Source organism: Daktulosphaira vitifoliae, unplaced genomic scaffold, assembly GCF_025091365.1.
Source record: "Daktulosphaira vitifoliae isolate Bord-2020 unplaced genomic scaffold, ASM2509136v1 Scaffold_2, whole genome shotgun sequence".
In the NCBI taxonomy this organism is placed as follows: Eukaryota; Metazoa; Arthropoda; class Insecta; order Hemiptera; family Phylloxeridae; genus Daktulosphaira; species Daktulosphaira vitifoliae.
In genome coordinates, this window is record NW_026099573.1 from 22247575 (window position 1) to 22266019 (window position 18445).

Genomic DNA, 18445 nt, shown 5'->3' on the forward strand with positions numbered 1-18445 from the left:
AATATTTAACGACTATTTCAAATTATTTGTAGTCCATAAGTTCATAAGTCCATTATATTTTTATTATTTATGTACACTCAGAATTTCAGAAACAAATGTACGTAAAATGAAATTAAACCATTGTCTACGGAACGATCAAAGAGTAGTATAATTATAATTTAGTATTAATAGATTGGAATACGGAATAATATATTTAAGTAATATACTTAATCAAACTTTTGTTTTGTTTTTTAAGTTCATTTGATGTGTTTTACGTGATTGTACAAGTATAAAAATATATAGAAGGCGATTATTTAATTACACTTGAGAAATGATTAAAATATTACTTTTTAAAAATTGAAATTATAAAAGTACAATGGCTGTTAGGAATACTACTTGCTAATCACGCGAGTTTAAGAACGTGGTCGGAACGCATGATAAATAATTGAATCGCTCTGTATATCAATGACTAACAGCGTTATCATGAAATTGTTATCGGTTGGAGTAGTGTCAACTGCCCGAGTTATGGTAGTGCATATGTGAATGCGGTTATCGTACCATGTGCCTAATCAGTGCGCGGCAGCTGGTTGCGTCGTGCGATTCACGGTAGTACGTCTGGGACCGTGTCCGTTAGCAAACCGCCTTTAAGTATTGTCTGTGAATAATTTAAATATTTGTTTATATTTCATCTAATTGTTTATACATTTAGTATAGGCCGTCGATCAAATATGGTTTTATGCATGGGTAAGGCTATTACATATGTACATTAATGATAAATCTTCAAAATTTTTATTAATTTACGAGTATTATGATTGTTATACATATTGAGTGTTTTGTTACAATTGATAAAAAATTGTGATGCCCATAATTGCACTCGAGTTAAAAAATAACGTATATATAGTAGTATAGAAGTATAATCCTCCGTTAAAGAGAAAGTATGTTTATTACTAAATAACAATTACGTAGAAACTGAGAAGTCGTGGCAAATGTAAATAACTATCAGATTTACAATTCTGTTTTTTTTCGCTTAAATTATAGACAAATAACTTGTTCCGTTTCTTTTACAGTTTAACACAATAAAATTATTTAAACGTTTTGTACAAAAATATGTCTGTTATATATTGTTGTGTACATTGTTTGAACTAATATTATAGTTAATTGTCGATTAATGATTAATTCAGCTAAACATTGTTAAGTTATAACAATTCTAATAACTAGTTGAACCAAGGTGCTTAAAATAAATAAGCCTACTTCAAGATGTAGTTGTTTTTTAAACATCAATTACAATTTTTTTTTAAATGTAACGATTTTGTCAACATTTACATTTTAATTGCAATTTGAAATATTACTTTATTATGATATTTTTGAGTTGGATAATGTTTTTAATTCAATATAAAATATTAATGATTTTAAATTACAGTTTAATTCTCCTATGTAGTCAATATAATACAAAGATTGTTTTTTAAATTAAATGGTGTATGATTAAAGTAGTTAAAATTCAGTATCAATGGATTTCTACCTCTTGATACAGCTGTTCTAAAATGATATCTGAGTAGATACTAGTTTAATTCTCGAAAAATATTGCCAACATTATTATTATTATTGTTACAATAGAAAGCACCCGCATATATTTTGTATCATATGTATTATATTTTGAAACTTCCTTAACAATTAAGTCCCTTACAATTTTCAATTATCTTTGGGTAATTTATCATTCAGTTTTTATTGTTGTTAAGTGTATGAAATTTTTTCGACGGTGTTATTGAGCGTGTAAATAATAATATTTATTTTTTATTTTACGAGTTAATGGACATTACATAATTAAGGTAAATATTTATCATATTTGAGGTAAATTATAGTCATTATTTAAACATGTGATAGTTTTTTAATGAGAATAAAAAATACAGAATACCTAATATTGTGTTACCTTCTTATTACGAAAATATTTTATCTAGTTCTATGAGTTTGGTTGGGATTAGAAACTCCCAAAATCTGCTTTAAATTTAATAAAATTACAATTTTCAGATTTTTTTCTAGGCTTACACTATAGGACCTACCTTTGTGCTAAATTAAATGTTTCTTCCTTAAACGAAAAGGGTTTTATAATTTCGATGATGAGTGTGGAGTCAGTAACAAAACTGGAAATTTAGAAAGGCTTTTACTTTGAAAAAACTAAACATTAAAGGCTCATTTTTTTACAGTATTCTAAGCGCTAAAACTTAATCTATATTTAAAATTTTTAGAATCTATGTTTAAGTAGAAACAGATAGGTAGGGTTGAAAAACTGGGTGTTTCGTGGAAAAAACACTTTCATTGTTAGAACTTAGTCGGGCGCGTTGCCGTGCCGCTCAATTCTTAGTATGATTATATTTTTATTTCAAATTTAAATTGATATTTTATTTACATAATTATTTTTAAGTTGCATTTTTGCAGAGATTTATAAATTTTAAAGATTAGAAATTAAATAGGATCGAATTAAGAACCCTGTAGGTCTTGGGCAGTATTATAAGATAGGCCCCTCATCTCAAGAAATATAGTTTCCATGACAAAGTTATGAGCATAAAAAAAAATAATAGTATTCATTTTCATTAGAAATATATCTTAGCAGGTTATTAAAATTAAAATTTAGCCTTGGGTGCCCGCGCGCCTTAAACTGTAGATAATAATTTTTTTATCATTGAAAAAAATAAATTATAATTTTAGTCGACTTTTCATTTATAAATTATTTATATTTAATAATAATTGAAGTAATATTTTATACGAAAATTAAATAAAGAGATATACCTAGTAGTTTTTCTGATCTCGTAATTTAACAAATATAATATTATATAACTGTAGGACGATGTCACCGTTTATCATACCACTTATGGCTATCATTAATATTTTTTTCAATCATTGCAAAAAATAACAAAATATATCATAGTTTGACAGTTAGTTATTCATGAAAAAATTTCACCATTTACTTACCATAGAAGGACATATTTTTGGTCGTAAGTGTGGTAGAGAGTACCTTCACCCTAAGTAGAAATTTGATCTAAATGTAACAAGTGTATATATTGACAACCGAAATTCAAGTACATCTTTGTTTATTTAACCATTTTTATTCATTTACAGGTTGTTGTAGCAAACGAGATTATACACTTTTGGATGGAATGTCTTCTTATCAACCTTCTAGTAACACAGATTTTACTGAAACTATAGCAGTCAAATGCGGATATTCTTATAATTTTACAAAAACTGTAATATTTCACATCGTAGCAGTATGTTTGCTTGGTATACCTTACTTGGCTATTCACTGGTCGAGTAATTTGAAGTTATTACTTCTCATGTCTAAATGTCCATTATCGACGGCCGATTGCATTCTCGTTAACGTTAGTATAAAATAAAATAATTTTAAATTAGTATAATTTATTTATTAACTTGAGAAACCATGAAAAATGTATTATCAGATATTATAAATTTATATGAAAACATCAGAATGTATAAATAGCGAAAATAAATGAAGTATCACTTAATAAAAGTATAATGTTGAGTAATATAATTTAATTCTGATATTTTATGATTTATAAATTAACAAATATCAAAACTATTCAAGGGATTACCTTAAAAGTTATTTGTTGTGACATAAGAACCGATAAAATGTATAACTAGTTATTATTGGGAAATCGCTATTAGTTTAAAGCTTTACACTCTAAACGTACACAGAAAAATGTTGCTTATTTTTGTCACACCAAAGTCATTGAATATAATATCATTCAAGCTATATTTTTTAAGCTTCTGGATTAAATATTTTTGTAATAATTTACATCGAGCTGTAAATAAATTTACCTATTTTTTAATCTATTCGCTTGTTTAAATAACTATAAGTAGGGATATAAAAATTTAGAATTAGATTATTAGTTTAGCAAGTGATCAAATTTTTTTGTCTCAATTTTTTTACTTATTAATTTTATTAATATCAGAAAATTTTTAGTTATCTAATAGCGCAATCTGCATGGTATAGAGGGAACTTAGTTCCCCCAAAATTTATGAAAGTTATATGTAAATTTGATTAGAAATATTTTTAAAAAGGGAAAATTAAGTTAGATTTCCCGAAAATGTTTTTCAAATTGCTCATAATAATCTTATAATATAATATATTATAAGAAAAATGACTCGTATAATAGATTATCAAATTAAATTATTTTCTTTTATTATGTACCATAAATTATAGATATTTATTACATTATTTAACAAAATTAAATATCTTATAATTTTTAAAAGTATTTCAGTGAAATGTTTACATTTCATGTAATAAAAAAATTTATTTGTCTAAAAAATGAAAAAATTATGATATTAATTCTTCTTAAAAGAAAAACTTAAATTATTAATTAAGTTATTAAAGCGAAATCATTAAATATATAGTAAAGAAAAAGTACTTACATTAAGAATTATGTTAAAGCGATGACCGATGATACTATAGTAAAGAATTATTTAGTTATCATTTTACCTTGAATAGATGTTTAAACATCAGTTTGTTATTATTTTTACATTATATGTAATTATTATTATTTTTTTTTTTTGGACATCAATAAAGGATCATTATTCTTGTTTAATCCGTTTTGTTTCCTTTTTTTGAAAACATTTGTATTTATTTCAAAGACATTCGTTGAAATTGAAATGAGTACCCGCCATTAATGGTTAAAAAAAGATCTATACTTATAAACCTCTTGTAAGTAGTTCTAAAAATCCATTCATTTAAAACTCTGCCGTTGCTACCTGTATAATATGATCATGAAAAGCAGCAACCTGAATAATTAAATAATTGTTGTTCAGTGTAAGTTAATATTGATGACTCTATGTTTATTAAAATGTCCTGAGTATCAGATCAATTTTATCAGTAATTTTTTTTTTATTTGACGTTGTTGATAGAAATGCTATTGTAAAAATAAAATTTTATATTTATTATATATACATACAAAGTAATCGGTTTATCATAAACCATTCGATTAGTCTTAAAATAAATACAATATTAAAAAAAATTGTTGGGTTTTTGAGTTATATATATATATTTTTTTATTTATTAGCTATAAATTAATTTTAAGGATCATTCCTTATAATTTATAGGGTTTTGAACTTTATTTTTTTAAATCGTAACACAACATATATATAAAATAGAAAATTTTAGATAATGATTGGTCGATAACAATTTTCGGACCAGTACTTAAGATGTTATTCTCATTTTTATTCATAGGCAAGACTAAGAGATGATGGAAAATTAGTAGTGATAAAAATAACAGCACCCACTCCCCACCTCCATAAATTACTTCAAAGTGTTGATAACTTCTGAAATACTGGTCTAAAAGTTGTTATCGTCCAGTAATTTTTTTAATTTGATTATTTCCTGTTTTATAAGCTAGTTTTATATGTATGTTACCATTTAATATAATAAAGTTGACATCCCTTTAAGTTATTAAAGATAATTCTAGAAAGTAATTATTAGGTGATAATTCAAGAATTATATAAAATTATTAAAAGAAATCAAAAATAATTTATCCAATATTGTATTAATTTTGTGAATAATTGAGTGGTTTATGATAAACCGATTATCCTGCGTATGGTGTGTATATATAATAAAATAAAACAAATCTAATTAAAACAATAACTGGTTGACAACAAATTTTGTACCAGTATATCAAAAGTTTTTAATACTTAAGTGGGAGGATGGATGCGGCCGAAAAATATCTAGTGATAAATATTTTATAATGGTAGCAACTTCCTAATTAATGGATCAAAAGTTATATTCATAATTAGATGATTTATTATTTTATAAGTTAGTTAAAAACGCATGTTATCTTTTTCTTCTTTTCTCCCTCCCCTTTATCACAACTACTTGAGGTCGGATACAGTATTTAAAACTTCCACTTGACACGATCTCCCACATCATCTATCACACACCAATAATATTTATATCATCAATTACATCCAACCACCACTTTTTCGGTCATTATTTTTCACTTCTTCAACGTCCATTCCCATAATTGGATCTTACAGCTTCCAATTTTTATCTCCTCATCTATTTAAGCCTATTATTTCTCATTTTATTTACGATTGACGTTACTCATATGCATGTTGCTATTTGAAAAAATGAAACTGAAATTCTTATAAGGTATGAATATAAAAAATACTATAAATAATATAATTGAGACATTGTGAAAACATGTACATATAAGAAACCAAAAAAGAAAAAAAGCCTCTATATCTTTATTATTTTTTTAATTTGTAAAGTGTCCATCATTAAGAATAAAATAATTGTAATATAAATGTATGTTTATTTAAATATTCTCAATTCTATCATTGGTTAACGTACATTGAATGGTTGTCACAAGTCTGGAATATTTGAGTATTTTTAAATGGCCAGGGAAATCTAATTGGGGTAGAAAAATGTATTTCCAAAACTTGAATTGGTTAACAGTTAACAATAAAAATAATCAAACGCTTCTCACATAAATAACGTAGGTTTACCTACTCCCTTAAGCTATTTTATTTTTGTATTAAATTTTTTGAAAAATCAAGGAAAAGTTAGCGAGTTTGAAAACTTTAAATTTGTGACAACCAGGCTACATATTATAATATAATGAATGTAACCTGCATTTATCAATTATAAATTTATTTAGAATATAAATTAAATAAAACTTATACATTGTGTCCAAGTTTAGACATTAATATTATTTTTTTAAATAAGTTCTCACTATTTGTAAAATCCACATTATATATTTGTGGAACATGGTAATTTTAAGGATCGATTTACTATAAAACATCTGTCAAGGATTTTGTGGGAAAAAAATCGGGATTTGTTGTACCTTTTTAATGTGTGTTATTTGTCCGACCATGGAAGTTATAATACAACACCACATTTCTTTGTAATATCTTAATAAAATTTATCGAAAGAAAATAACACGTAGAATAGTTGAAATGATATAATAACATATCAGTGGTGTACTCATAAAGGCGCAAACGGGCTCTATCATGGGGCTATAACATTGGCTAATTATTACAATTAATGGTATATGACTTTGGTGCTAGTAAAAATAGTTAAAATTGATCATTAACTTTATATATTTTAATTATTTAACACACATATATACATGTATATATGTGTATATAAAACAGTGTCACTTATTAAGTATACTTGCTCCAATTTGTTCGTTAAAAAAAGGATTTTTTCATAAAAATGTATAGATTATTATATTTAATTATTTTTATAAATCATAATAACAATTTTCCTAATGGTGGATTTTTAATATAACTTTCGAAAGTTAAATGAAAAGTAACAAAAGGTTCTCCATTTATTATTTTTTTACTATTAAATAGAAAATGATTTACATTAAATTATGACAGATCGATGACTAATAATGTAACATTGCTTTTTGAGTTGTTATAATTTTTAGTTTTTGGCGATCAGGTTTTTGGTGCCCAACATAAAAATTCTTATCTGTTCGTTATGGTAAAATAGAGCGTCGCTAAATAAGACCTTCATCCTTGTATTTTCTAAATCTTCAAATACTAATAATACAAAACTGGTTATAGTCTAATCAACATTTTCTATTATTTTGTAAAAAAAATAATTAAAGGTTCCTATTTAACTTTCGAATGTTACCCTCAAATTCCACTTATAGGAATATATTATAATAGTTTATAAAAATAAATTTAATTTTAATCTATACAATTTTATGAACAAATTTAAGGTATACTTAATAAATCACACTGTGTGTATATATATATTATGCACTCATACTTATTATATAGGGTAAAATAATAATTAATAAGTTTGGCATTTAGATGTTCTATACAATTTTATTTTACAATATATTTGTTTTTGTTTACTACTCAAAACAATAATACATGATTTATAAAGAAATACTTATACAATAATAATTGCGTAACTTATTTTTAAAGGACATGAATAATTATAATAACATTTATGAAATAAAAACATCGGTAATTAAATGTATGAAAGGGGAACAAAAAGTTGTTAAACATTTTGAACATCAATTATTGAAATATATTTGGGATGATCGAGAAAACGTATTTAAATTGCTTCAAGGACTAGACAATGGTACGACTACACTTTCTAAACTTTTGGACAAATCTCATGGTCTAACTACAGAAGAGCACGAAAGTCAGTATGTATATATATATATATTTAATTAGAATAAAAGTTCAACCTTTTTTTTTTTTCAACGGTTTTACCATGAGGTATTGCTTCAGGACGCCAAACGTCACATTAAAACTACACCGCCGTGTTGTGACTCAGCCCGAAATTAATCAAGAGCTGAGTCACAATACGGCGTGGTCTCCCCCGTTAGCCGGATTCCGAGTGGGATCCGTTGCTCAGGTCGCACCATGTGGAGGCGGAATTTCGTTATGTTGGCCAAACGACGTCCTCTTCCACCATCCATTCCTCCACGTCCAACAGCATGAATGCTACGGACATCGTTGGGCGGTGTATGCGGACATCCATGCCGTCCATCGCCTCCCTGATCTTGCAGGCCAACAGGTCCGCCTGATTCTGGGGCAGGCTCCTCAGTCGCATCAGATCTCTTCCTCTTTCTCCGCCTCTTCCTTACCCGTTTAACAACCTTTGCGGTGGCCCACTCATGTCAGTTATCGCTGTCCCAACGCAACCTGCGGCTGCAAGAGTGGGATTACTCTTATGCCGAGATCTCGCTGAAGGCAAGTCTAGCGGCATTCGCGAAACGGTTGGCCGCATTGTCGCTTCCTCCCCTCAGCGCAGAGACGCAACGAGACATCAGATTAACCGTTTCTGCCTCCTCCACTACTTCCTCGAAGGGATCGTAGGCATTAACCCGTTCAGGACTAAACCAATACCCGCGACGAAGTCCTCCCGCATCATTCGTAGAATGGAGTCTACCGCAGTACGTAAGTCCCCGGATGACTGGAAACCCCCGTGTGGCAAGAACCTCAGACTCTCGTCTTCCAGGCGTGACTGGATGTCAACCCATCACTCGAATTCAGAGCGGGACAAAGGTATCTCGTTGATAAAACGAGCCCTTATGCCCGACTACTCCTCGATCAAATTTCGGCTGATGCTTCCGCATCCGGCAGTAACCTCGGTGGCCCTAAGGGGGTACCAGAGGATGCCTACTCCGCAAATCCTCCAGCTGTAGCTTGGGCGTAAGCGCCCCCTGGACCCTGCCTCAACATTTTAACGGTTTCAATGCAATCGCTGGATAACTATCGGGTCGAGCCTGCAACTACACTCTTTCCAGTCGGTCCTGGTGTCTCCGAAACTCCTGGAACCGTAACTGTATTTTTGTTATGGTGTCCTTCCATGTTCAGTTTTACGGGTGTCCTTCCCTGCGATTTACCTGCTGCCAGAGAATTTGTTTTCGTTGTTGCCTTCACCTAGGTGTTCGTTTTACCGAGCTACCGGGCACACCTGCCTGTTGAAAAATTACTCACGAACGCTACCACTTATTCGTCTACTTTAGAAATGGCTTATCTCATGGCTACCCTGCATATCTGCTGGGTTAACGAACTAACGTCAGTCCAAATGAATGAACTGCTTATTTTACGGCTAACTTGCATATCTGCAGACCGTTCCTCTATCTGCAACCTGAGGACGCGCCCGATTCGCCGAGCTAGGAAAACTGCGCTCGTGCCGACGTTTCGTAGCCCCGTAATCACACTGAAACTGTAGCGCAACGAAACGGTATAAAAGTTCAACCCTAAATGTAGCAAAAATGTTTTTTTGGTATAGTGTAGCAATAGCGTATAGTTTATACGAGTGTTTTGTTGTCTATAACATATTTAAAATCTCCCAGTTTGGTCAGTTTTCCAATGTCCCAAGTTCCCAAACGATGTCTTGTTTCCGAGTCCAGTCTATTGAATTTATCTATCCAAGGCCTATTCCGAGGCACATTTAAAGGTTTCTTCACTAGTGTTTTTTTTTCGAGGACGGATCGTTAGCCCGACTCTCAACCCCATTCTGGAGGGCCAATCCACACCAACTAATTAAAGTCAATGAAGAGTTACTGCATTATATTTGGCGATGAGATTGCCATTTTTCTGACGTCCCTAGAGTCTGCGGGTTTGTCACATTTGTTACCGGTTAACGCATTCTATTCGGGAATAAAATATTTTATAATCTTCATAATATGAAGACATTATGATATAATATATCGTCGCTGCAGGATCAAAAAAGGAACATAAATTAATCCAATCAAATTAAAATTGTATTTTTTTAATAAATACTATAAATTTCTTTACGCGTAATTGAGCTTTATGACGAAAAACTTTTAAAATTTTAACTTAAATTGTTATTTAGGTACCTTAGAGTTCAATCATTTTATTACTAAATTTTATAAAAAACTAAATTATGTTAGTTAATTAATCAGTTTGCCAATTTCATTTAGAAAACTGTTATTCAATTTATATTATGATAATTGATTTGTATAATTCATTATTGTTTAGATTAGAATTATTTGGCAAAAATGAAATTGTCATTGAAGTACCATCATATTGGAAGCTTTTCATTGTGGAAGTATTAAATCCTTTTTACGTTTTTCAAATATTCAGTATAGGATTATGGTTTTTTGATGAATATGAGATTTATGCTGTTTGTGTATTGGTCAGTTCTGCGTTTTCGATTGGTACATCTTTGTATCAGTTAAAAGAGGTTTGAAAATAACATATTAAGTTAATTTCTCTGACCAGCGATAAAATTTAATATTTTAAATCATTTTTTTTAGCAAAGTCGATCTCTGAAAAAAACTGTAGACACTCATAACTGTGATATATATACAGTTTTAAGAAGAAATAGTGGTAAATTTATTTTTTATATTGTTTATGAAGTTATAGTTATTGTTTAGTCTTTATTATTCATATTTTTTCCATTTCAGAAAATATCAAAGTAAAAGCAGAGTATTTGGTTCCTGGAGATGTAATTGTAATTCCACCAGGAGGTGGTAATATTGCGTGTGATGCTTTATTGCTGTCTGGTAACTGTATCGTGGATGAGAGTCTTCTTACAGGTAATATATTATTTTAAATAGTTGTTTAATATAATGATATAATACTAATTCAATTAAAATTATTTTTGGAGATGAATTGCTTAATTATCCCAACGTACCATAAAATTTAAATAGATAATAACAATGATTAAAAATAGATTATTCTATGGGTATAATGTCAATTTAACGTGTAGTATCTTCATCACTTAACCAATTTATGGAATTATAAAAATAACTTATTTTCTCAGGTGAAAGTGAACCTATAACAAAAAGTCCTCCGTCTTCTATTGAAGAGTTTTGCTATGTAAGCTCAGCTCATAAACACCACACATTATACTGTGGAACAAGAATTTTACAATCGAGATTTTATTCTGGTGCACAAGTATAAATATCATAATTACAATTTTTGAGCCACTTTTACTAAAGATTAGTTCAAGACTATATTTTAATTTTGTGTTTAGGTTCTAGCTTTAGTCGTGAGAACTGGAAGTTCTACAGCTAAAGGAAATTTGATACGTTCAATTATGTTCCCAAAAGAAATAGATTTCGAATTTTATCTGGACTCCATTAAATTTGTTATCATTATGTTTATTGTTGCTACAATAGGTATGGGTTATTGTGCATATTTATATTTAATGAGACAGGTAAGTTTTCTTGGTATTAAACTTAAATTTCATAACTTTTAAAATTTTATAGAATTTTTTTGTTTTCCATTAAGTATTATTAAACTTGTTAAATTTTTTAGGCTTCTTTAGAGTATATTGTTATTAGGAGTCTTGACATTTATACTGTGGTAGTACCTCCTGCTTTACCAGCAGCAATGACAATAGGTATTGTACATTCTCTTCAACGTTTAAAACGCCATAAAATATATTGCACTTGTCAATCTCGCATCAATGTATCAGGAAAAATAAAACTAGTTTGCTTTGATAAGGTGGGTAATAATTAAATTAATAATTTAATAGTGTAAAAAAAAATATGTTACACATATGTATTAGTACAGAGTCAAATCTAAGATTGGTGCTGAAGTTATATTTTATTGATTTATTTTCTTGGGTTAATTTTAGTTTTAAAGAAGTGTGCTAGAGTTGACTGTATTTAGGCCTTTAAATCCTTTTTGAGCACCTCATACTGATTTATAGTAATTTGGTTTATTTACCAAATTGTATCCAAAGAAGTATTGTTACCATTGTTAGTGTATCTGTCCATATAAAGGGTATCTTTCTACGTCATTCTTTATATTGTTAAAATAGTCTCTGGCAAAATTAAGTACCTCTTTGGGTTATATATTTTTAATATATTATTTTTTTGTAAATGATTTTCTTAAGAGTTTAAACTTTAATGTAGCTAAGGTGTTACATTCATACATAAATGTAAATATTTTTGTTTTGTTCTAAATTTTCTGAACAATTGTGATTCTGACAATTTCATTATGTAAAGACTTTATAGCAGATGACTGTGTCCTTCTATCAGTAATACAGTCAGAATGCTTTCATATGATATATAATCATTTTATTAAAATCTAAATATTGTGTAAATTTAATTATAACTCAATACCTTAAATTTTAGACAGGTACTCTTACAGAAGATGGACTTGATTTTTTAGGTGTTTTACCATTTAGTGAGGATTTAGATATTTCTTCTGATATATCAACAAAATTAATAAAAGATATAGCTGAACTAGATGTGCGATCACCATTAGTAGCTGCCATGGCTACTTGTCACTCTCTTACTCATATTCAAGGATGTTTAGCAGGAGATCCTTTAGACTTGAGCATGTTCAATGCTACTAATTGGGTATAAATAGAATTATACATTTTTATAAAAATGAATTTATATACTGTACATTAATTATGTATTATACATGAACCTATTTCTATTAACAATTATTAAATAAATCTATGTTGTTAATTAGTTAAGTTTCATTAATATTTTAGGAATTTGAAGAACCAGGAGTTGATAGTTCAAGGTTTGATAATTTATTGCCTTCCATTGTGAGACCACCAAAACAATTAGACATAGAAGATGTAAAAACAAATTATTTTTATGTAATTTGATTAGATATATTTTTATGTTTTCTTTATATTTATTAATATCAGAACCCAGTGGAAATTGGTATAGTGCATCAGTATCCGTTCAACTCTAAAACTCAAAGTATGTGTGTAATAGGTAAAGTTTTTGGATCTCGAAATTATACGGTTTATTGTAAAGGTGCTCCAGAAAAAATAATACAGAGTTGTTTGTCACACACAAGTAAGAAAATATTAACATATTTTCAGGTTTACCATTTATACAATTTTATATCTTTGTTTAAATTTTTTACAGTTCCTTCAAATACTTTTTCTGTTTTGGAAAAATTTGGTTCCTTAGGGTATAGAATTTTAGCATTAGCATATAAAAACTTGCCAAAGAAAGTAAATTGGAAAAATTTATATCATCTGAAGCTGGAAGAGGTATGATCTTAAAATTTTCAATTTTAACTTCTTCTTCTAGTTCTTGTGTAAATTTTCTTACTTTAAATTTTAAATTGATAGGTTCAGAGTAATTTAATTTTTCTTGGATTCCTTGTTATGCAAAATAAACTCAAACCACAATCAAGATCAGTTATTAGTCAACTTAGGACAGCCAATATAAAAAGTGTAATGGTTACAGGTTAATAGAATTATGTTTTCTTAATTTGGAGTGTTTTTTTATCATAACATTTTTATAATAATTAGGTGATAATTTGTTTACTGGTATAAGTGTTGCAAAAGAAAGTTTAATAATTCCATCATTAAACATAAATCTTGCAGTTGTAACAGCCACACCTAGTACTGAAATTACCAGAGGTGATATCAAAATAGAACCTGCTCTAGGAAATACTCTTAGTGTATGTGTTTTTTTATTTTTGTTAAGTAAAAATTAATTTAATACATTTTTAAATATTTTAGGAACCTATGCATTATGCAATTGATGGTAAATCATGGGCAGTATTAGAATCGGAATTCCCTAGTTGGCTGCCACAAATTGTTACCAAAGGTTTAGTATTTGGTCGTATGTTACCTGAACAAAAAGTAAAACTAGTAGAATATTTTCAAAGTTTAGGCTATGTGACTGCTATGTGTGGGGATGGTGCTAATGATGCTGGCGTGAGTTTTACTATTTTTTTTATACATTTTATTTATTATATAGAATATTTATTATTATTTTTTTAAGTAAATGCAAAAGTAAAACTTTTACATTTTGTTTATAAATTGAACTTGTATGTTAATATAGGCTTTAAAAGCTGCTCATGTGGGAATATCACTTTCACAAGCTGAAGCATCTATAGCTGCTCCATTTACTTCTCAAGTTACAAATGTCACATGTGTAACTAAAGTGATTCGTGAGGGGCGATGTGCCTTAGTTACAAGCTTTGGCATTTTCAAATACATGACATGTTATAGTTTGATACAATTCATAACATTAGTTATACTTTACAGTGTAATTACGATTTATTTAAAATTATTTATTTTGTTGGGTTCAAGGCTTTTTGCAGTAAGGTTTGCTTTTGTAATATTATTCCACAATTTTAGACAATATAATTTGTTATTGTATAGTTTAAAACCGTACAATTATTATTATATATATATATATATATATATATGTATATTTATTTACAATAGATACAATCATTTTGATATTTTAAGTACAGATTATTAAAGTTATCAAACTATATTTCATTAAATCAAAAATTTCTTTTTGCTTTCTTAAAAAGTAATTTAAAAGATTCTTACTGCAAATAGTGTTTTAATCTGTATTAATTTTTTACCATACAATTAGCTATATTTTAATTATTATATATTATAGAGGGGAATAATGTTAGGAAATTTTCAATTTCTTTACTTCGATTTTGTTCTTACAACATCGTTAGCAATAGTAATGGGTGATAGTGAGCCTGCTGATAAAGTATTTCCTCATCGTCCACTTTCAAGAATACTTACACCAAAAAATTTGATTCCATTATTCTTACAAATTTTGGTTTGTGCATTAATTCAACAAGCATCATTGTTTTATCTTACACTACAAAATTGGTAAAGTATTTGTCATTAGTAACAATTTTTTTATATTTGCATTATTTAATGTATTGGCAATTTTGGTTATATCACTTTTTAGAATAAGTGCCTAGTTCTAAGTTTAGTCTATTCAGATGATACAAAAAAACTTTTTTTCTAGGTAAATAATTTATCTAATGAAAACTCAATATTTTTTATGAATATTATCAATCATTAAAAGATTTAATTTAATTTATAAAACATTTATTTTAATTTTTAAATTAACATAAGGAATTAAATTTTAGCACTAAATTTATGCCCTTATCCAATAAAAATTTGAAAATGTATTGTTCAAACAATACATTTTAATATACAAAGTCGCTAGTCCAACATAAAGGATGAAGTTGAGATAATTGTAATATACTTGTAGTACACTCTACTGTTTCCTTTACCTAACGTATTTAGTTACTTTTTATCATAAATTAAATAGTTATTATAAATTATAGAATATTTTTAAATTGTTTGCCTCAATTTTTAAGTGAAACTGAGAATTAATTAAAATTATTAGCAATAAAAAAAATATTTTTAATGAAGAAATAAATTTAATCCAACCTATGGTTTAATTTCTTGCTAAAAAAATTAGATTTTTTTATAAATTTAAAAATGTTAAATTAAATTTTTATATAATAGTTGAGTGTTTTAAGCTTAAAAATGACTTAATAACAAATTAATTTACAAATGGTCTTCATGAATTTTTAAAACACATTTATTCTACAGGTATATTCCTGCAATTCCAGCTTGGTCAGATGATGATGTTATTGTGTGTTGGGAAAATACAACACTATTTTTTACTAGTGCATATCAGTATATTATTTTGGCATTAGTATTAAACAAAGGACAACCACACAGAAAGCCATTTTACATGAACTGTAAGTTTGTTTTTGATGTAATAAATTGCTACATAAATAAATCAATGTTTAATTTTTTGTTTTTATGCTTACAGTATCCTTTACTATAGTAGTTATTATTTTGATTTTGTTTACCTTGATGTTACAAACTATAGATGTATCAACAATTAAAAATATATTTGACATTGTAGTCTTAGACCAAACACATGAGAATGAACAAAGGCTTTTCCTTGTTACATTACTAGCTTTTCCAGTTCTACATTTTTATTTAGCTATTATGATTGAGGTAATTATAGATTATTAAAATGGTATTAAAAAATTGTTACTTTTATGGAGTATTATTTATTGTTGCAACTAAAATAGATTTGTTTAGTCAGCTAAATTTATTTTTAAATTCCCTAAAAAATAAGTTCAAATAACAATAAATATAATTTTTCTTAAATATCAAAGAGGCTTATTATAAGCTTAAAGGAGCTAAATCCCTTAAAGCTTTTAACTGATTACATTATAGAGACTACATTTAATATCTATATTATTTATACACTTAAAAAAAGAAAATTTATTATCTATTTTCAGTATTTTAAAAAAATAAATATTGTTATTATATGAATAATAAAAAAAAATGAAATGAAATATTTCAACTTAAAGTCTTAAATAATTTTTAAAATTTATTGGATCTATAACTTAATTTGTATAGTTTGCTAAGTGATGGCGTAACTTGATTATTATTTCATTGTTTCAATATTTCAAACATGCGTAGGAAAGATACTGTCATTGTACGTGTTTTTCAGTATATGTCATTCATTTGATGCGTAAATAACAACAATTCTTTTTCCACTCAAATATGTTGAACTTTGTGTCTGAAAAAGTGTTTTTGTGGGGAATTCTTCTTCATTACTAGAATATGAAGAAAACTTCAGAAAGTCATCGTATTTTGGTGGAAGTTTATGGTTAAAATGCTCTAAATGAACAAACGTGCCAAAAGTGGTTTACATGATTTAAAAGTGGTGAATTTGGCTTTGATGATGAAGAACGTCTTGGGCAGCTAAAAAAGTTTGAAGATGAAGAACTGGAAGCATTACTCGATGAAGATTTTTGCTAAACACAAGAAGAGCACGCAGAATCTTTGGGAGTCACTCAAGCCAGATACCTTCAAAAGCAAAGAAATTGGGTATCATATGAATTGAAGCCAAGAGATGTTGAAAGTCGATTTTGCATGTTAGAAATGCTGCTTGAACGCTACAAAAAGAAGTCTTTTTTTGCATCAGATTGTGTCTGATGATGAACAATTATCCCTTACGACAACCCCAAGCGCAAAAATTCATATGTGAAGCTTGGCCAACCAGCCAAATCAACGACAAAGTTGAATATCCATGGCGCCAAGGTAACTAGACACAAGGCATTAATTTTCCATCATGACAACCCACGCCCTCATGTTGCAAGACCAGTTAAAAACTATCTGGAAAACAGCGGCTGGGTGGTTTCACCTCAACCACCTTATAGCCAAGACATTAGTAATGTCAGACATTACTAAGAAGGGGTAATGTCACATTACCCCTTCTTACTACCATTTGTTCCAATCAATGCAGAATGAGCTTTCTGGAAAACGCTTCATGAAAGTTGAAGGTATCAAAAATTGGCTTGATTCATTTTTGCTCGCCAAGTAGGCATAGTTCTTTTAGAATGGAATCCAAAAATTGCCTGAAAGATGGAAAAAAGTTATAGCTTCATATTGGCAATACTTTGAGTAATACTATCGTACATGTTTTTCTTAAATAAATGTTCAAATTTTGAAAAAAACTGCACAAATTAAATTATAGATCCAATAATTTTAATGAAATAACGATCATTATGTCATATAAACTTTAGTGTATAATTAAGAATAAATTTTATCATTTTTTTATTAGATACTCGGAGAATCTATGCTTCTAAAAATTTGTATTAACATTGTTAAAAGAAAAAGAGCACCCAAAAATATATATAAACAAGTTCTAAATGAATCATCAAATTTCATGTCAATTTAAATTAATGATTAATGGAACAGGGGATAACATTCAGGTTACAGTAAGTTACAAGTATACTTGCAAGTCGATCTAATTTCTTATTTGAATGATGTATAGTTATAGAAGTATGTACACTATTCTATTTTGAGAACTTATCAGTTTTTTGTGTACATATTATATGTATGTAAAGCAAAACTTGTGTAATATAATTTATATATATATGTGTGTGTGTGTATGTGTGTGTGTGTATTAGTTTATAATTTTGTTGTACTGATCATTTTTATTTTATTTATTATATATTATTTTATTGCTCAAATATAATTCATAAAAAATTTGAGTTCTAAAACTCATGAGTTAGTACTAAGTAAAAATATTTTTTTAATCCAAATTATGTTATACAGAAATTAAATATATTATTTATTAATTGGTGTAACTAATTTCTTTAAATTTTACATGTTAACTTATGAAATTATAAATATAATTTTTTATTATTTTAAATTGAATCATTTATATTAGAAATATTAGAA

General features: G+C 27.9%; 1 protein-coding gene across 3 annotated transcripts; it reads left to right on the plus strand.

Moving 5' to 3' along the window:
* The first annotated feature begins 515 nt into the window (after positions 1–515).
* On the plus strand, positions 516–18278 carry LOC126899549 (polyamine-transporting ATPase 13A3-like). 3 transcript variants are annotated; one of them, XM_050674561.1, is made up of 22 exons: positions 516–723; positions 3094–3350; positions 7918–8144; positions 10456–10660; positions 10734–10806; positions 10884–11015; positions 11243–11376; positions 11456–11638; positions 11740–11928; positions 12564–12791; positions 12932–13021; positions 13094–13247; positions 13320–13447; positions 13529–13646; positions 13712–13863; positions 13925–14122; positions 14250–14456; positions 14823–15046; positions 15785–15936; positions 16011–16201; positions 17823–17979; positions 18036–18278. In XM_050674561.1, the coding sequence occupies exons 1-21, from the start codon at positions 708–710 to the stop codon at positions 17937–17939; spliced, it is 3375 nt and encodes a 1124-aa protein (XP_050530518.1). In that variant the 5' UTR covers positions 516–707; the 3' UTR covers positions 17940–17979; positions 18036–18278. The 3 variants fall into 3 exon arrangements, with proteins under 3 accessions (XP_050530518.1, XP_050530517.1, XP_050530519.1); XM_050674560.1 differs by having other exon boundaries at positions 17823–18278; XM_050674562.1 differs by lacking the exon at positions 12564–12791 and having other exon boundaries at positions 17823–18278.
* The last annotated feature ends 167 nt before the right edge of the window (positions 18279–18445 follow it).